The 21,325-nt window shown below is 38.3% G+C and overlaps 1 protein-coding gene across 1 annotated transcript; it reads left to right on the top strand.

Moving 5' to 3' along the window:
- Positions 1–10,915: 10,915 nt before the first annotated feature.
- TREM1 (triggering receptor expressed on myeloid cells 1) lies at positions 10,916–20,090 on the top strand. The gene is made up of 4 exons (XM_016431054.2): positions 10,916–11,128; positions 12,969–13,319; positions 15,699–15,900; positions 17,825–20,090. Exons 1-4 carry the CDS (start codon positions 11,068–11,070, stop codon positions 17,922–17,924), a joined length of 714 nt encoding a protein of 237 aa, XP_016286540.1. The 5' UTR covers positions 10,916–11,067; the 3' UTR covers positions 17,925–20,090.
- Positions 20,091–21,325: the final 1,235 nt, after the last annotated feature.

Here is a 21,325-nt window from a genome sequence, read left to right as displayed (position 1 = left end):
AGGTGGTGGGCTCACATGTGGCATGAGGGTTGCAGTTAGGGCACTTGTTTTCTAAAAAGTTCACCATCACTGGATTATATACTATTAAGAATTCAGCACATTTATATTATATAATAAATATTTCAGCACATTCATATACCATGACTTATTGATCCATTGCCCTATTTATGGGCACCCCTCAGATGTCTACTTTGTGAAACAGTATTTAAACTTAGGTCTTCCTGACTCTTTGTCCAACATTTTATCCATTGTGCCACCTAGCTGCCATGCCCCCAAAAAGATTAGTTTGGAAATTATATGAGGAAGAGTTGGAAAGGGGAAAAGTCTAGAGAGTCAAATTAGAAATCTATTATGGTAGTTCAGGCAAAAGATGATGAAGGCCCGATATTGTTGTCAATGGCTGAGTTGGTGGATAAAAGTGGACAACTATTAGTGATTGTTATGGAGGTACAATCAACAAGATGCCACAACTGATTGTATGTAAGAGAGAAGAGGAAAAAGTCAAGAAACACTCTGTAAGATTTAAATTTAGGTTTTGACTAAACATGAGAGTTATAAAAGTGGTTGCCATTTATAAAATATTAGCCCTAAGTAAAAGTGACTGTTAGAAGCTTTAATCTACAAGGTAGAAAAAGAGTGAAAGTGGGAAATATAGAAAAGAGACAGAGCCTTAACAAGCTGACCAGCCCTTCTCCAGTGAAGTTTGGTTCAGTCCCTGGCAGGGGCTTGTCCAAGTTCTGATCTCCATATGGATTTCCCAGTAATACTTAGCCAGAAGTCCCAGTGGTATCTTCAGCCAGAGTGCCACCAATGCAGAATGACTCAAAGGAAAAGAAAGTAGCTCCACTTACCCATGCAGAATCCAAGGAAAGAGTCTTTCCAAAAGCCAAGGCAGGAACCTCCAAGTAAAGAGTCTCTCCAAAATCCAAGGCAGTAATATCTCCAAGCCAGAAAAGAGCCGAATCCACAAAGACATGATCTTTTATAGTCATTTTCCCACTTCACTTCCTGTGTCTCCCCCACTTCACAGGAACCAATCACAGCTTCCAAATTGCCTAGCATTGCCTAGAGGGGATCTGTGGGACCTACCTCTCCTCCTTTGAGGGTATAAACTCTTATCAGAAGGATTCACAAGTTTCTGACTGATTGAATTAAAAGGACAGAGCTCTGTAAATACTTGAGTTAAGATAAAGAAATTTCCTTCCACAACTCCAAGCACATTGACAACCCAAATGACCAGGAAGATGACATTACTTATAACAAAAACAAAGAAACCTGGGTATTTTGAATATCCAGAATGCAAAATAAGATTCTATCAGTTCTGTTTCTCACTTCAAAACACAATAGCTGACTTTATATTTGAATAGCAGTTGAGGAAGATATGTACATATCACATTTTATACAAGATAGACTGTTCTTTATTGTTTCTTTTGGGTCTTCATCTTATCATTTAGGAGCTCAGCTGCCCCTAAGTTATTAATTACCTGGATAAAAATGGATCTTTGCGATTTCAAGATGGAAAAGGCCAAAGGAAAAAAAATTCCCTTACATGTCCTCATTCTATACAGTTTTCTTCTCCCAATTAAAAAGGATCCAATTATAAACTGAATTGATTGAAAAGTAGCAGTTTTAGTTTCTTGGGGTACAAATTGAATTTTCCCCAACATTTTAAGCCTGCATAGAGTACACAGTCACTAACAACCCTGGGAGGTAGGTACTATTATTACCTCCATAACAATAACATTATCAGTTTGTTATTTCTCCTTCATATGCAAATTAGATTTAATATTCTTGCAACTGTACTCAGTTTCTAAATTCCTAGATATTTTATTATCAACACTATGTGGTGATAACTGGATGCTCACAGATAACTTGGGTTGCAGATTATATTTTCTTATTTTTGTAATCTGTTCTTTCTTGACAGTGGTTTTTCATCTGCAAATGGGGTTGCTTTTAAGTTCAGTCATCATGTTTTGAACTTTTATTCCTCTTAGATTTCCTCTTTGTTTTTCACTGAGATACTACTGGTAATACTCTCTGGACCTCTTATGGGGACAAATGTTCAATTAAAACACAATTTTGGGGGCATTTGTAGTGTAGTGGACGCCTTGAGTTGGGAGGACCTGGGTTCAAATATGCCTTCAGACACTTCCTAGCTTTTGATCTTGGGCCAGTCACTTAAACTCATTGCCTAGTCTTTGTCCTTTAGTCTTAGAGCTGTTAAGACAAAGTAAGGGTTAAAAAAAATTACAGTCATTTGAACTAAAGTCTTCTTTAGTTTTGAAACACTTTAAAAATTATAGCAATGCCTTTTTAAAAAAAATTAATTCTCTTTATTAGTTCTCGGACACACCCATTTTCAGCAGTCTTTTTTTTGTTTCAATGTAAAAGATTCTTCTGATGTATCGCTTGAATTATAGGTTACATTATTACTTTGTGTCCTTAATTCCCAAATGTTTATTTTCAATTCCATTACCTCACATTTAACAATTTCCAAATGATTCTTTAGTTTCTCTAGTGCTTCATGAAAAACAAAGTTTCCTTTCCCAACCCCTACTAGGAAAAGAAAAGAAAAAACAAACAAAAAAAATCCAATCCTCCTAAACTTTGCAATCTTTTCTCACTCTTGGGAAACAAACTTGAACCTCACATGGTCTCAGTTTTTGAGAGTGATTCTGTTGTGGGGGGCTTGAGGTGAAACCCCTGGGTTTGGGATGGGTACCCTTTGCAAGAATACAAGAATTCCATAACTTAACAGTTCCATTGGCATTGACTTCTTCTGAATCAACTGATAATTCTTTTTCATATACATAACATGCTTATGACAAGGGAGCACAAAAACATTTCTGTCTCAATTAGAAGTGACTTAATTGGAGATGAGGTATTTTCCCCCTATTTTCAGCGTCCAGGATGACTGTCACTCCTGCTTCCTATTTCTGTTTCTCAAAAGTAGACTTTTGGACCAGATTCCAGATCAAATGTGTCCATAAAATATACAAAGCAACCATTTTTAGATATTATACCGCCACTCATATACATATCTTACATATAGATGAGGAAAATGAAGTTCAAGTTGGTTAAGTAACTTGTCCCGGATGACACAGTAGTAAAGCCAGGATTGTGAACTTTGAAATCCTGGCTCTAAATTGAATTTTACCTCCCATTCATAGTGCCTCTAAACCTAAGTGTGACTTCTGTTTTCCTGGGATGTGCCTGGGAAGTGGCAGAAAATCTTCTATGTACTGTCTCCAAATCAATGAGGATCAAGTGTCGGGTCACTCATCTTTTCCTACAATCTGTCTAAGTTTTAGTTGCCAGGCCATTCAAGTATGATCTCTCTGCTTTTTGCCTTTTATTCTCCCCTAAACCCATTCAGACTCCTCTGTAATGCCATCTACTGTTAGCTTTGAAATTGAAGTATTTACATCAGAAATATAAAACCTCATACTGAGAAGCTTTTTGTAAAGTCAGAGTTGCAGAATTTCAGTGTTATAAAGAACATTTGAGATCCTTTAGTCCAACCCAGATTCACAAAAGGATCCCTGCTATGACATGCCCAACAAGTAACAGATCCTATAAGTCACAATGAAGTGAGGCATTCAGTGTCAGAATGCTGACTAGAGTGCTGAAATTGGTGTTAGGAAGATCTGAATTCAGTTCATACCTCAGTTATTTATTAGCTGTGTGACCTTGGCTAAGTCTTTATTTTTTTCTTTAAAAAATTATTCATTTATTTAGTTTATTTAGAATATTTTCCCATGGTTACATGATTCATGTTCTTTTCCTCCCTTCTCCCCTCCTGTAGCCAATGAGCAATTCCACTGTATTTTACACGTATCAAGACCTATTTCTATATTATTAATATTTATAATAGAGTGATCATTTAAAGTTTATATCCCCAATCATGTTCCCATCGAACCATATGATCAAATAGTTGTTTTTCTTCTGAGTTTCTGCTCCCACAATTCTTTCTCTGAATGTGGATAGTGGTCTTTCTCATAGATCCCTCTAAGTTGCTCAGGATCATTGCATTGCCACTAATGGAGAAGTCTACTACATTCAACTGTACCACAGTGTATTGGTCTCTGTGTACAATGTTCTCCTGGTTCTGCTCCTTTCATTCTGCATCAGTTCCTGGAGGTAAGTCTATTTATCTTCAAAAAAAAAAAAAGAAAGAAAGAAAATCTTCTATGAATTTCCAAACCAGAAGATTAAAACCCACTGCAGCTGATTCACATGAAAATATGTGATACCAGAAGATGGAAGCCAGAAAACATTCTTAGGCATTCTAAAGTCCTGGGTAAGAAATTCAAGGCCTTAGGGGAACATGTTGAAATTTCATTGATTCAGTTTAAATGAACACCTATATATTTAGCTCATGCTGTATGCAAGATAATGTGCTAGGTTTACAAAGTTAATAAATGTCACAACTGAGATTTGAATCTAATTCACAAACTCGACTTCCTTAGTCCAGTACTTTATCTACCATGACATGGCTACACCTCTAAATTTATTTCTTCCTTTATTTCTGAAAAGTCATTAATATATTGAACTCAAAATAGGAAAATAATTTATTTGTTACTTAGTTCATCCTTAACATCAGCTAAGTGGCACAGTGCCAGGCTTAGATTCAGGAAGATTCATCCTCTCGAATGCCAATCTGTCAGTTGTGTGACCCTGGACAAGTCACTTAATCCTATTTGCCTCAGTTTCCTCATTTGTAAAATAAGCTGGAGAAGGAAATGGCAAACCACTCCAGTATCTTTGCCAGAAAAACCCCAAATGGGTTAACAAAGAGTTGGACATGATGAAAAAACAACTGAACAACAAAAAGTTATTTTTTACAAAATCCTTTCATTATATAGATGCAGCAATTCTTATCTCCTGAGAACCTGCTTTACTTTGGTATTAAGATTTTAGAGGCAGGTGGGTGGTCAAAAGTGCCTCAGGGTGCAATGTTTGCATTTACCACCAGGTGGTGCTCTGAGATCAAGATACTTTATGACTCTTCTGGATCTCATACCTATGTGAGTACACATTTTCCACTTGGCTCTGTGCCAGGACCTCTGGCTTAAAATCTGAATCACTTGTTTGTCCTGCTGTTCTGGCGGGAATTGACTAGCCTCTCTCATACTTCCTAGACCCTCGCTGGTGAAGCCGTGGCATGTTTGCACAGCCGGCACTCGGGGGAGCTGCTCCGTTCCCTCTCTTCCCAGAGCCCGAGGACATTTTTGCATGCCCCTCCCCTCAGTCCAGTCACCCAAAGCAGGCACTTTCTCCCTCAGTTCTCTCCGGCAAAGCCGGGGCCCACAGACATCTTGAATTTGTCCTCTGGGCATTCGAAACTGGAAAAGATTTGCTAATCCTGTGCTAGACCCTTTTGGGGCTCCGGCCCAGATTCTATCTCAGATTGTTTAGATTAAGGTTAAAAACAAAACAAAACCGTATACTTCATTTCACAACTTTGTCAAAATGATTAATGCCCATATTCCTGTTAAGAGTCTTATCTCTGACTCAGTTTTGCATGAACCAAAGGCCTAAATTCATTTAATTTTTCACTTTCTATAGTATGCTACATTGACCAAATAGAAGTAAAAATAAAAGATATGTATTGTAGCCAGTGGTGTGCTGGAGTTGGATTGAACTTGCTTTAGAGAACTGATTGTTAAATTTTCTTTTCTTTTTTTAAACTGTTATCTTCCATCTTAGAACCAATATGAAGTATAAATTATGAGGCAGAAGGGCTAGGCAATGGAGGTTGAGTGACTTTCCCAGGGATGACAAGAAGTGTCTGAGTTCAAATTTGAACCCAGGACCTCCTGTCTCCAGGCCTGGTTCTCTATCCATGGAATGTGAGCAGTTAAATCTGGGAAACCAGTAAGCATTACAAAGCAATGCCTGTTTATTTTTGTTGATTAGTAGATTTCAGAAAGCAATGAAAAAATATTAATGAACTTAAAAGTGTTTTGTGTGTACTTTTTATCTCCTAGAGATCTAGTTGTTAAAACTGCACACTCCAGTATAGATAGAAGGAAACCATAACTTATTAAGTGCTTACTATATTCCAGGCATTATTCTGAGATAAATATTATCTCATTTCATCCCTACAACTCTGGGAGGTAAATATTATGATCCCTTCTTTATAGTTGAGGAATCTAAGGCAGACAAAAGTTAAGTAACTTGCTCAGGGTCACTCAGCTGATAAGTGTCAGAAACCAGGTTTAAACTCTGACTTTCCTGTCTCTAGTGATCTATCCACTCTGTAATCTATTGCTTCTCTAGCAATCTTTAATCCAATTTGCTCTCTCATCAAAGAATTGAGTACCCACAGAGTTTATGGTTGTTACCCTGAGGAGTACCCAGAAGGGTTGAAAGTGTTTTTCTAATACATTCTCTCCAATTTCAATCAGCAGTGTCTAATACCTCCTTGATACAATCATCACCATTGATTGGTCCCTTACCATTGGTACCTTTAACCAATGAAAATCAATGAGCACAGGAATATTTACTGAGAAGTTTCTTTCCCCCTGCCTATTACATGTGAAAACAATTTTTAGCATTCTTTTTTAAATTTTAAATTAATTATTTTAAAATATTTTTCCATGGTTACGTGACTCATGTTCTCTCCCTTCACTCTTCCTTCCCTCCCTCCTAGAACTGACAAGCAATTCTACTGGGTTATACATGTATTATCACTCGATACCAATTTCCATATTATTCGTTTTTGTAATAGAGTAATTTAAAAAAACCAAAACCCCAAATCAGATACCCATATGAACAAGTGATAAATCATATGTTTTTCTTCTGTGTTTCTGCTCCCACAGTTCTTTCTCTTTATGTGGATAGAATTCTTTCTCATAAATCTCTTGGGATTGTCCTGGATCATTTTAACATTCTTTTAAAAAAACTTTGAGTTCCAAATTCTTCCCCTTCTTCAGATACTCTCTCCCTCCTTTTCCCCCTCCCTAAGATGGTAAGCAATCTAGTATAGATTTTACATGTGCAATCATTTGAAACATTTTCCTATATTAGTAATTTTATTGATCTCTTCCATAAAAAAGAAAATGAAATATAGTTATGTTTCAGTCTGCATGCAGACTCTATAAATTCTTTCTCAGAGGGTAAATGGTCTCTAGTATTATGTTGGATCATTGTATTGTTGAGAATAACTAGGTCAATCACAGTTATTCATCAAAAAATATCGCTGTCACTATGTACAATGCTCTGGTTCTGCTCACTTCACTTTGCATCAGTTGATCTAATTTTTTCCTGAATTTTCTGAAATCATCCTGTTTGTCTTTTCTTATAGTCCAATATGTAGGAGAATGAGGTTGAACCACATATGATGAAAAGATTTTGAGGCTGAATAACTATCACTGAGATGGTTTAATTGATAGAAATGAGGAAGTGTGGAGAGGGTGTTGGTTTCAGAGAAAACTGAAAGACAAGTTTGGGTTGTGTTGATTGGGAAGAAGTGTAGCTGTCCTTTACTGATCTCCAGTACACTCTCCTTCTTTACCCAATGAGTTCATAGTGGTTCAAAATCTATCTCCCTTTTTCAACAAACACTGAGTGGACTCAAAACATGATCTGAATGGGTTCTTAAGCCTTCCTTGCAGCATCCAGCTTCCCTGAGGAATGAGAAGTTAGTCTGACATGACTTCTTCAGTAAACTTTTGGGTTAGACAATTCCCAGCTACATAAAACTAAGTTCAAACAATATTAATAAATGATAAATAATAAAGTATTCTTCCACATTGCTAATAGTTCCTTAAAATTCAAATTAAAGCAACTTTGAGGTACAAGCCCATACTCATCAAGAGAGCAAAAATCTCTAAAAGCATTGGAACTCTATGCTGGCAGAGTTGTGGAGGAACAGGTATCCTTAATCGTTTTAATTTATTTTGTGTTGTTTTGTTTTTAGAGAGAGTCTCCTCATCTCTCCTAGACCAGAGGTACAGAGACTATTCATAGGTTTGATCTCACTCTGTCCAATAGTACTCCATTACTATCATGTACCACACTTATACAGTCATTCCCCAATTACTGAGAAGTTTCTTTAAAATTATTTATAACAATACCATCTTTATCTACCTACATATTTATATCCATTTAGATAAATCAAGAGGTTCCATGGATAATTTCAATGGTTTCCTAAACTTGTATGGAAAAGATTACATTTTAATTTGAATTAATATTTAATTAAAATTTAATGTTAACTCCAATTGTTTTTTTAAAATTCTGATACTTTCTCAAATTGGCAAAGGGGTCCATGATGGATGAAAAGGTTAAGAATCTCTTCTGTAAAGCCAGTATTAGGATAAAGCTGTGGCTAAGTGAGGCATTCATGGTCTTTATGTATTTGATTTGTTCAAAGACATTTGAGCAGAAGGCCAGTTGGTTATCTAGAAAGGAAAAGTTTCTTTTTTTCTTTTTTTAAATTTATTTTTTAAATTAAAATTTTTGTTTAATTAATAATTTATTTAATTTAATAATTTATTTAATTAATTAGTTTAGAATATTTTTCCATAGTTACATTATTCATGTTCTTTCCCTCCCCTCCTGTTTCCCCTCCCTCCACCATCCCGAGCTGATGAGCAATTCCACTGGGTTTTACATGTATCATTGTTCAAAATCTATTTCCATATTATTCATATTTGCAATAGAGTGATCATTTAAAGTCAAAATCCCCAATCATATACCCATTGAACCATGAGATCAATTATATGTTTTTGCCATATGAAGTTTAGTGGAAAGAATTGTCTCAGTTTAGCCTGGATCAGAGAAAATTTGGATGAAACATAAGCTGCCCAAGTATTGGAAGGATTGTCATGTGGAAGAGGGATTCACCTTGGCTCCAGGGAAAGAGCTAGGAGAAGGAGTAATGGATAAAATGTAGGGGTTCAATTTAGGTTTGAGGTGAGGCAAATCTTTCTAGATCTTAGAAAATCCCCAAATGGAATGGGATAGGATTAAGTCGGTTTCCCCTTACTGAAGGTCTTCAAGCAAAAAATGAATGACTATTTTCCAGGTGTGCTTGGGAAAGGGTCTGAGATCACATCTTATTAAGCAATTCTGTGATTCTATGAAGCAGGACTTCTTCAGATGGGCTTTGAAAGACAAGTAGCATTGGCACAGGGGAATGAAGAGTTTATTTTCATAATAATGTTGATGATAATGATAATAGTTAACATTTATGTAGCTCTTGAATAATGGTTTGGGAAGTATTTTATATATATTTTAAGGAAGAGGACCTCTCAAGAGGAAAGGGTGGGAGGAAGTATGTAAGCATAGAATATTTAAAAGACAAGAATGATTTGTGAATTTCTACCTCCAAAGAAAGAACTGAGAAATAGAAATAAGACATAGTTTTTTATATATACTTTTTTTTTGTTGTTGTTGAACGATGCCTTCTCTAAAGTGTGTGTGTGTCTGGGGGGGATGGAGGGAATAATAGGGAGTAAGGGAATTTGTGAGAAAATTGTAAATCAGCTTAAAGAAGCAGATGAGTAGCAAAACTCCTGATTAGGGATAAGGGAATTAACTGAATATCTTAGTATTTTAAATGTTACAAACAAATGAATAAATACACAAATAAAATTTTAAAAGGACAATGGGACTACTTACCCGACTGGATCAAGGGAATTATACAGGTAAGTAGTGGGAAGTAAAGTTGGAGAGTTAAGGAGATGCCCTTTTATACTTGTTTTGAAACTTAGCAGAAATAAAATATTTGTCATTGATTTGTTGAGAAATAGAGAGTCATCACTGTTTTGGAGCAGGGAAAAATGACATGACGAAAATAGCATTTTCAGAACAGTACTCATGGCAGCATTTTTTCTGTTTCTCCCTCTCTTTCTTCTTTTTAGTGGGTCCTCAACCTTTTGACATATTCCTGTTCCATTATTTCCCAACCCCTCAGTCTTCAACATGACGCATGCATGGTGTGATGCAACATCCTGACAATGTTTTGAAGTTGAGGAAGTCTGATGGCATTGATGCCTTGGGCAGTTGGATCATAAACTATGACCAGGTAGGATTTATCCCAGGAAGGCAGGGTCAGTTAATTATTAGGAAAATTATCAGCATAATTGATCATATCATTAACAAAATTAAATAGAAATTATATGATTATCTCAATAGATGCAGAAAGAGATTTTGGCAAAATATAACACCCATTTCTATTAAAAATCCTAGAGTGGGGAAGCTAGGTGACTCAGTGGATAGAAAGCCAGGACTGGAGAGAGACCAGGAGTCCTGGATTGAACTCAGCCCTCAAATACTTCCTAGTTGTGTGACCCTGGGCAAGTCACTTAACTTCCATTGCCTAATCCTTACCACTCTTCTACCTTGGAATCAACACTTAGTAATGATACTAAGATGGAAGGAAAGGGCTTTAAAGAAGCACTAGGATGCATAGGAATATATGAAGCATGTGTCTGAACATAGATTATCACCAAAGCTGTTTGCCACTATTGTGGTTCTGTTTTTTTTTTTTAGATCTAAAAGAAGTGAGATCTTTCAGATATTCCTGTTTGCAGATTCTGTTTTATTAATTTTCTTAAGTCCCAGAACATTAAGGGACTTCCTTAATGAGCTTCATAATTATTTGAGACATTTTGGCTTGAAAATATACACAGTAATAGTTAAGTGGATGCAAAATATATAGTATGTTCAAGGGACACTGTGACTGGAATGGGGAGTGTGTGTGTGTGTGTTTGAAAAACTAAGTGCTGGGTTATGTGTGGTTCAAAAGCCAGAATGAACATGATAAGAAGCAGCTACCGTGTCTAGGTTTTTTTTTTTTTATCAGGGAAATGCCATGATGAAAACAGTATTTTAGGAAAAATGTCAAGGATAGGACATCATATCATGAACCACACAAGTATTCTAATCCATCATTTCCCCTCTTCAGTACCTCCCATCCTCCAATATGAAAGACATACATATCCTGTGAGGCAACATCCTGAAGATATTTTAAGGCTGAGGGGAACTGGAGGCATCAAGACTTTGACCAGAAAACCTGGACACAGCCAGTCACAGGTGGATCCAAGAGCCAGAGATAAGATGGAGGTGGCAGGAGGCTGGAGGTCACAGATGCTACTGTTGTTGTTTCTCTGTTTTGCAGGTAACAAACATGATGGAAACTCCAGTGGGCAGAATTGTGGAAGGATGATGCTAGTGGGGAACTCTAGAAAAGGAGAATTCAGGTTTCTCTTCTTTGTCACTGTTGTAATTTTGTACTTGGGAAAAAGTGGAGCTTGGGGAGGGATGAGCTCATTGTGTGTAGGGAGTGCCAAGTGTTGTTTGAGCCCCAATACTACCTAGAATTCATAGGCTTACAGGATGGAGAATGAAAGGGGACCTAAGAAGCCATGGAGTATGACTTCCTTTTTAAAAAGATAAGATATATAACTGTTGAGATTTTGCCCAAACCCAACCAGGGAATAGGTAGTGTCAGGATTTGAATAAGGATCATTTTTCTAACTGCAACTCCAGTGTCCTTTCCACTGTATTATGCTACCCTCCCATCCTTGAAGGCATCTAAAATGTCTTTTAAATTTTATGTGCTGCTATGTCATTATTTCAGAAGATGAAAAAAATTCTGAGAAATGTAGTGCTATGGAAAGTGCCCTAGAGAGAGAACTTCTTTGTGCTGGGAGGTTTGTGGATAAGATTTGGTTAACAGAGAAGGCATTTCAGGTATGGAAAACAGTGAGATGTTAGGGATCTCATTGGTAAATAATATTTCCAGGGTGCCTGGAAATTCCCTGTGCCGATGAAATCACAGATCTAGTCCCTATCCCTGTATTAAAAAAAAAATTAAAAATAGTGACTCTTTTTAAGTGACCCAGGCTGGAAGTATAGCACTCACTTCTGGACTTGATTGCAATATTGATTGCCACAAAAGTTTTAACCTGCCCCATTTTTGTGACCTAAGCCATTTACCTTTTTTTTTTTTCAAATTTACCTTCTGTCTTACAATCAATACAAAGTTTTTGTTCCAAGGCATTAGTGATAAGGATTAGGCAATTGGGGTGAAGTAACTTGTCCAGGGTTACACAGCTAGAAATTGTCAGGATGGTTTGGAACTCAAGACCTCCTGACTCTGGGCCTGGCTCTCTACCCATAGCCACCTAGTGCTCCTTTTACATAGGTAGCATATTGACTCCCTAAGACCCACCGTACTGGGTCTTCATGTGGATGTCTGATAGATCAGTTTTAACTTTGCTACAGCTAAGAGCTATCGAGCTCAAGTGATCCAATATAACCTCAGCCTCTCTAGCCCCAGTGTCTAGGGGTCTACCATGACATAACAAGGCCCTTTCTCTATTCTTAAAGGCTGTGACCAGAAGGAATCAACTGTGCATCAAGAAATTGTCCCAATTCTTCCTCTCCTCATTGGTGCAATAGCCTTTTCCTCTCAGCCTTCCTTATCCCTGCTCTCATCAAAGCCTGGGAGGAATTTGGTTGAAGGATGTGGAGAAAAACAGGGTGAAGGCAAGAAAGGAAGCCAAGTGGCCTGACAGACTCTTTTCTTTGTTTCTCCAAGGGAAAGGGGATGAGAAGTTCCAATCCCCTGAGATTTGTTAAACCATTTTGGAAAATCTTGAAGGCCTCTAGGAATTGAGTCTATTGCTATTATGGCTTAGTGGATGGAACTGACCTCTCCAGATGACCTGGATCCACTCTGACATAGCCTAGGTTTATGATCTTGGTCAAGTTCCTTTATCTTGCTGTGACTCAGTAGAGTATAAATTGTAGAAAAGGCAGCCATGTACATGGATTGGTAGGGGGAGTTTCCTCACCCACAAATCACAGGTCCAGGCTCTATGCTTATCTTCTTTTTGAGCCTAGAGGTCATACCTGTAGCATTCATTCAAGCTGGGGGAAAGGGAAACATGTATGAACTGGAGGGTGGGAACTGAGGGCAGAGGGGGGCTTTTCTGAGTGACTCTTATTTTCAGCATTGCAAGAGCCCCTGGAAGAGAAGGAGGAGTGCATTGTAGAGGGGCAAAACATAACTTTTGGATGTGGCTACAACTTTGGGAAATATTTCCGTGCCATAAAAGCCTGGCAGAGATTAGGAGCTAGTGGTCCATTCGAGACCCTTGCCCAAACAATGAACAATAATGGAGAGCCCAGCTTCATCCAGGTTGGCAGGTATTTGCTAGAGGATGATCCTCCTAATTCCATGCTGAAAGTCACTATACTGGAACTCCAGAGGGAAGATGCTGGATTATACCAGTGTGTGATCTATCGCCCACCCCAAGTCGTCGACATCCTGTATCGCCCCATCAGACTGAAAACATGCAATGGTGAGTAGGGGAGAGACATTTCCTGTTACTTTTGACCTCTGGGCCAGAGAAGGAGCCAGTCTATCATCAGTCAGTCAACTTGAATTTATGAAATGCTTACTAAGTGCCAGCCAGGTGCCAAGCACTGGGGTTACAAAGAAAAGCAAAAGTAATGCCTGTCCTTAAGTGCTCACAGTCTAATGGAGGCAATATCATTCAAATAGACTTGCACAAACAAGATATAAATGGGGGGGAAATTGGAGGGAATCTCAGAGGGAAGGCATTAACATGAAAGGGGACAAGAATGGCTTCTTGTAAAGGTGAGATTTTAGCTGAGACTTGAAGGAAGCCAGAGAAGTCATGAAGTAGAAGGGAATTTTGAAAATTCTGAACAGCCAGGGAAAATGTATTACTGACCAAAAGGCAGTGTGATACAATGGTCAGAGCTCTGGACTGGGAATTAGTCAGGAGATCTTTGATCTAGTCTCAGTTTTGCTAGGTGTAGGTATAGTAGTGTGATCATGGGGAAATCTCTTCCCCTTCTTGGGCTTTAGTTTCTTCCCTCATACTTCCCAAATCAAAACTATTTCTTCTGCGTCTCCTTGTTGGACCTTGTCCTCTGGCAGGTAGCTATGGCAAGAATTGGCCTAACTGAGAGGAAGTATATCTTATCCTTGTTAATATATTAGGCAAGTCATCCCCTAGGCAACCTAGAATGTTACCAAAAATGCTCTATGATTTTGTAATTCCTATTGTGAAAAATCCCACTTCTTTAGTTTAACAGCTAAGGTCTAGGGCCCTGGCTGAGACCCTTAGAAGTTAGATGATTTACTAGGGGCAAGAAGACAACCTGTGTCAGAGGCAGGAATTGAATAAGGTCCCTGACATTAAGGTCTGTCACATAATGTTGAACATTTTGCATCTTAATTTGGTTAAAAATACACATTTCTTTATAAAAGCCTTCAGGAACTTTAGCAAATTTCAAACAATCCAGAAGACTGATGGAAGAGAAATTAAAATGTGGTACAAAGCATGGGGAAGGCCTTTAATACTCCTCAAGGCAGACAATGTAGGTGGTCTGTTCCATCATGACAAATGGCTAGACTCTGCCTATAGCCTCTCTTTTCTCCTACTGCTTGAGGAACTGGATTTGGAAAGGCCTAACTCAGAAATTGTGGCTCTCACTTCTTGGAAATCTTCCTGCTTCAACTCAATCAATCAACCAATGTAATGAAGACTTATTATTGAAGAACCTCCTAATATTGGAGCATTCTCCTTTTAAAGAGAAAAGTAAAAACTTGAAACATCTGTTGCTTCAAACCATCTCTTCTCTCCTCAGTCCCCCAAGGCCACCCCCCCATCTTTTTTCTCTCTAAAGTCTCCCTCTAGTCTCTGCTTCTTTCTAGCTATCTGACCCTGGGAAAGTCACTTAACCCTCAATTGCCTACCCCTTACCATTCTTCTGCCTTGGAACCAATAGACAGTATTGAGTCCAAGATGGAAGGTAAGGTGTTTTTTCAAATTTCTAACTACACCTTATCCTCGTCTTTACTCCAGTCTCTGAAAAGGACTAATCACTCTACTTTTGCACATAAACTAGCTCCCTTCTCTTCCTAGTCCATCAATCATTCCCTGTTTAGCTCTCATCTTCAGCCTCTCTATCTACAGGATTCTTTCCCACTGCCTACCATGCAAATCAATAATGTAGCCCGTCCTTAAAAAGGTTTAACTTGACTATGCCAACCAGTCAAGCTACTGTTCTATAGCTCACTGTCACACTGTTAGCAAAAAGCTGTCTGCACTCCTTGATTCTGTCATATTTCATCTTGAGCCCTCTGTAACTATGCTTGATCTTTGTGCTGATCAGAATTCCTAATTCTTTGCAGAGTTGTTTTTCTTTACAATATGATGTTATTGTTTACATTATTCTCCTGGTTTTGCTTATATCACTTGGTATCAGTCCATACAAGTCTTCCCATGTTTTCCCCCAGCACCCCCAGCACCATTTTTAACAGCACAATAGAGCATATAGTCTATATATAAAACACAATAGAGTTTTTACATGTAAACATATAAAATTGATATATATGTAAAATTCAATAGATCGTTTAGTCTATATGTGTATATATGTGAAAAACCCATTTATTGATTTTAGAATTTTGATTCTATTTAGAATTTTGATTTTAGAATAAATGAATGAAAAGACATTTATTAAGCACTTATTATATATCAGGCACTGTGCTAATAAGAGAGATATCTCTCCAAAGGTGTGCTGTAAGTAATGGAGGAAGGCCTATTGGGGCAGGAAGATGATCCTTCAGATTGCTTTTCCTCTCCATTACTAACAGTTCTATTCTAATACTGCTTCCTAGTCCTATTCTCACTAGTCTTTTCTTGCAGGTGTCAGCAAAATTCCTACCATCACACCCACACCCCAGGGGCTCACTTTTAGAAGAGAAAAAACCTCAATTCCTTTTACCACTGAAGCATATTCTCCAACAAACCCAAAGTTCCACACTCAAGCTCCAGTCAAAAGTACTACTGACAGTCTCTCTACAACCCTAAGAGCTAAGGACAAAGATATCATCTTCCCTGTTTACAGGTTTGTTGTGGCCCTGTAATTAGGGAGCTAAACCTTTGGTTTTCATTCACCAGTCTTGGCACAGGTCCAGGGGTCACAGTCAACCAGGTGGAGAGCCCTAATGCCCAGGAGGCAGAACCTAACTGGCAAGATTCACTATGAACTGACCTACTAACCCTAGGGGACAGGGCTATGGGTATTGGGGGACATCCCTAGGGGGTGAAGGCAAAAGGTAAAAGGGTGAGTTCCTTGTGATGCTGAGTTTGATTTGATCCACACCACAACTTTGGGAGGTAGGTGCCATTATTTTATAGATGAGCTGCTGCCCAGCTATAAATTAGTTAAGTGTTTCCAAAGTTAAATCCTTGGGAGGCAAGACTGATATTTTGCTTTTTCTAGAACATCACATATTAGATTAGAAAAGTATCAGAAATATTTGTCATGTGTATCTTTTGTGTGTGAAGTTTGATTTCCCCCAGTTTGCTGGAAAATCTCCCCAATCTCTCTATATTCCAGAGCTATGCCATCATTTCAGACTGCCCAGTCTGCATTTATGAGTTCTGTTAATAATTTAAACTCTTACCCTCTCTCTTAGAATCAATACTAAGTAATTGATACTGAGGCAGAAGATTGGGAAGGGCTAGACACTTGTCCAGGGTCACACAGCTAGGAAATATCTGAGGCTAGATTTGAACCTAGGACTTTCCATCTTTAGGCTTGGCAGCCACCTAGCTGTGCCCCTATAAATATATTTCAAACTCAAGAAGTATTCCACAGTCCAGTTAGTTTGGCTAATGCTATTAACTGACTCCGGCCAAATCAATTGGCTTTAATTTCCTCATTGTCAAATGATAATAATAGCTAACATTTTTACAGCATATTAAAGTTTGCAAAGTACTTTATATATACTCTCAGGTACAACTCATAACCATCCTATGAGGGAGGTACTATGGGTCTTATTACTTCCATTTTATAGGTGAGAACAGTTAAGTGCAGAGAGATTGTTCATCAGTTGGTGACTTTCCTAGGATCCTACAAGGAGTAAATTTAGGAGATGAGATAGGAACTCTGTTTTTCCTCATTCCAAATCTAGCGCTCTTTCTACTCAACTACAATAGGAAGGCAAAAGGGAATTTCAGCCAGTCAATAAGTATTTATTAAGCATCTAGTATGTGCTAGGTATTGTTCTATGAACTGGAGTTACAAAGAAAAGCAAGAAGATAGTCATTGCCTTCTAGGTGCTTACATTCTAAGAGGGGAGACCCTGGATATACAAAATACTTACAATTTAAATGGAAGGTGAGAGGAAGAGGGGCAAGAAAGGACTCTTGAAGAAGGTGGCATTTGAACTGGTCTAGGCAAATGAGACAGATCATGGAAATGAGGACTGACCCTGGAATAAGAAGATCTGGATTCAAATTCCAGCTCTGATGCTTCTTTTGGTTGCATGACCTTGAGTAAATCCCTTAACCACATTGGGTCTTGGTTTCTTCATTTGTAGAATGAGATTAAATCAGGTGGATTCTGAGACTTCTTTTGGACTTCACATCTATGATCTTATGGAAGCACTATGAAAAACATAAAAATAATAGAGAGACATTACTGCTATGTTTAATTGTCTTTACTGGGCTCACGTCATTATAATTGAAGAGCTTAGATGATACAGTACAAAGAGCCCCAGACCTAGAGTCAGGAAGACTTGAGTTCAATGTGACCTTAGACACATGAGTTATGTGATCCTGGGCAAGTAACTTAACCTCATTTGCCTCAGTTTTCTTAGCTATAAAATGGGGGATAATACTAGCATTTACCTCTCAGGTTTGTCACATGGATCAAATGAGATGGTAATATTAAAGCTCAGCATAGAATCTGGCACATAGTAAGCACTTTTAAAATGTTAACTGTTGTTGCTCTTATTTCCTGTCTTGCTCTTCTCTCTCCCCAGGCTTTCTCATGTGCTTGCTGTGACTCTTGGCATCTTTTTGAATAAGAGTCTGGTCTTCATCACCTTGTATATTCTTCTTCGAAAGAAGACTGGCTGCTAGCACCCTCGTGGCTGACCTTCCCCCAAACCAATTGGGAATGGGAGGGATGGGAGGTAGGATTTGTCCAGGGCTTGTATAATCTGAATCCATTCTATGGATCATTGAATTTTTGAGTTGGAAATGGGATAGGAGCTCGCTATAAGCATCTCCTTTCCTGGAGAGGCTTTACAAAGCTGTCCCAAAGGCCTGATAGGCTTAGGTTTCCTGATTGCGATTTCCTGGTCATCTAGGGATATGAAAAGTTCTAACCATACACACACATATATATGTCTATATATCTATATATACCCCTTCTACATAGCTAGTGTTAGGGATGCCCTACCTCCATGATCTGAACATTTGTGGAAAACTTTTTGGCCCTCCCTTTGTATTAGAGAGGAAGTCTGATTTTTTTCTTTTTCTTTTAGTTGGTGTTTATAGTACCTTAGATTCATTTTTGAGTTTTAAAGATATCTCTCCATTTCTAGCCTGATAGAGACAAGGATTGGCCAGTGATACTCTGCCAGTTTCTGGGGGTCCTATGAGGGCTCTGCAAAGTCCTTGCTGGAGTAAGGAGGCAGCAAGGATCATAAGAAGGATGGATTACTCAAAAAGGACCAGGGATGCAGATGGTATTCAATGGCACCAATGGCAACTTTTATTGAGGGGAGTAATGATATTTATAGGAAGCTGAGTTGCTACCCAAGCAAATCTATCCATATGGTTACCGGCAATATTTTCATAGTGTAAGGATTAAAAATTAAAGGTTAGACGTAAAAATAAAAATGTGGTTGCCGAAAATATATTACTGAAATCAGGATGACTTTTTATGGTAGTTTATTTTCAAAAGGAGAAAGAATGAAAGTAAGGAAATGAGAGAAAGAGATAATTACTTCAGTGGGGGCCAAACCAGTCAGGGCTTCAGAGGCCCCAGAAAAGGGGGGCCCAGAAGTAAATTAAACAAGGGTTCTAGCCACAAGCCCTCCTCTAAGACAAGGGACCTCTCTGGAGGCTAATACCTTCAGAAAACCAGGAAAAGGAGTCAATCTTTTTCACTCAGCCATGTAGTAGTTCAAAGGGAGAGATTCAAGAACAATATCACCAAATTTCAGAGTCTCAGGCCGACGAAGCAGATCCTTCACCAGCCTCTAACTCCAACTCCAACTCCAACTCCAGCTCCAACTCTGAACTCCGAAGAATCTCCTCCATAGGAAGCTGTACTGCTTTTAAAGACACTTCTTTGCATCACTTCTTGTGCATTCCTTCCACTTTCTGTGGACAAATTGTAGTTTTAGCTTTGCTTAGGAATGCCCAGGGGCAGTCAGTCATTTCTGATTCATCACCTACTATAGCACACGTGGGTCACAGACCTCCCCATACTTAAGGATAAGTGGGGTATATATGCTTCTGGTGATTAAATCTAAAAGTGGTCGAGGGGAGAGTTAATCCCATCTTCACAATAGTAACAGCCAATCACAGAGAGTCTTGAGAATAATGCATCCTGTCAAGGTATTGATCTATTGGGTACAAAGTGCATGGTGATTGGAGGATTCAGGGGTAACCATAAGATACATGAGAACATATACAAAATGATGTCTCTTCTGCTAGAGTTTCCAGGGATATAGTACATTTTTATGTAAGACATAAGACATTTCTCAGTTCATCATCTCAGTTCACTTAGTCCTATTCAATGCACTATGATTCCTTTACTTAGGGGTCTAATAATTTAGGGGCCCAATCACTAGCCTTTGTGGCTTTTGGGTTCTTTTTTGTAAACTTTAACTTTTTACTTATTTTAACTTTAAAAAATAAATTTTGTATATTTATGATATTAAAAGATAAAATGTTTACCTTATACAATGCTAGAAATATGTTTTGTGCATTTCTGAGTTTCTAAATTTTCTGTGTTGTCTACAAAACTCCTAAGAAAATTCCAAATTTAATTTTCTCTGCCAACCCACACTATATTAAAGTTGTGATGTTGAAGGGATAATTGTAGTCTACACCTCCCAGATTAGGTGTGTGCCTCAGATCACTAGAATCTCCAAACCATCAGGATTTATTGCCTAGAGCATTTCCAGATGGAGTTGAAAAGGGTTCCATTTTCCAGAGGAGTGGACTAATGCAGTCTTGTTGGAAATTCTTGCTGCTTTAGGACAAAATAAACCTCCTTTGTTAAATGCTCAACGAATTGTGAGTTTCTCATTTTTCCCAATATAGGCTGCCTTTAGCAGAAAGAATGTTAGAGATCAGCTCATCTGATACCCCAAGGGACTGCACAATGTAGGAGTCTCCTTCAATGCTTGTTACAGATATTGTTCAACTTTTGCCTTTTAAATGGCTCCAGTGACACAGAACTCACTACCTTGTATTAAATTATTTACTACTCTAATTATTCTTCAAATATTTGAATAGACTTGCCCTATCTATCTCTCACTGAATAGCCTCAATTCTTTCAGTTATTCCTTAATGAAAACCCTTGCTCCAACCTTTTGCTAGATACATCCTAGAACAGTGATGGTAAACCTTTTAGAGGGGCAGGTGATGTGAGAAATGTCCTCAGGTGTGCATGGAGAGGGAGAGGAGAGCATCCTGGCCCTATCCCTCTGGCTTTCTAGCAACAAATTATGGCAAACTCTGTGCTGGGACAATGGTGTGAATGCCCACAGAAAGGTGTCTGAGTGCCCCTTCTGGCATGCATGCCATAGGTTTGCCAACATGGTCATAGACTATTTTGGTATTCCTCCTAAAATGTTCTCTCCAGAATGAGACTATCACTTCCTTAATTATGGACATCATACCTCTCAGTGGAGAAGGGGAAGGGAGAGGCATTTATTAAAAGCCTACTATGTGATCCTCACGATAACCCTGGGAGGTAGGTATTTTTATTATTTCCCTTTTACTGTGGAGGAGATTAAGGGCAGAAAGAGGTTGAATGATTTGTCCAGGGTCACTCAACTATTAAGTATATGAAACTAGATTTGTACTCACATCTTCTTGAATTTTGGTCCAGTGTGCTAACCATTGGACCACCTAGCTGCCTCTTTATATTCCTCTTAATGGAGTTTAAAAAAAATAATTTTTACTTTCTGTCTCAGAATCAATACTATGTATTGTCTGTAAAGCAAAAGAACAGTTAGGGCTAGGCAAAGGTGTTTGAGTGACTTATCCAGGATCACGTAGCTAGGAAATGTCTGAGGCCAGATTTGAATGGAGGATCTCTTGTCTCTAGGCCTGAATTTCTATCCATTGAGACCTCTAGCTGTGACCGTCTTAATGGGATCCCATTAGCTTGCTTGGTTGCCAAGTCACACTACTGATTGCTTGTGAACAACTAAAATTCATAGATGCTTTTTCTCTGCTTTGTCATTGGTAGCTACTGGCATTTAGCATATACCTGTTTGGGCTTTTGAACTTTAATT

The sequence above is a fragment of the Monodelphis domestica genome, chromosome 2 (assembly GCF_027887165.1).
Source record: "Monodelphis domestica isolate mMonDom1 chromosome 2, mMonDom1.pri, whole genome shotgun sequence".
NCBI classification, from domain to species: Eukaryota; Metazoa; Chordata; class Mammalia; order Didelphimorphia; family Didelphidae; genus Monodelphis; species Monodelphis domestica.
The sequence above is the reverse complement of the archived record's forward strand: the minus strand, read 5'-3'. Positions and strand labels throughout refer to the sequence as shown.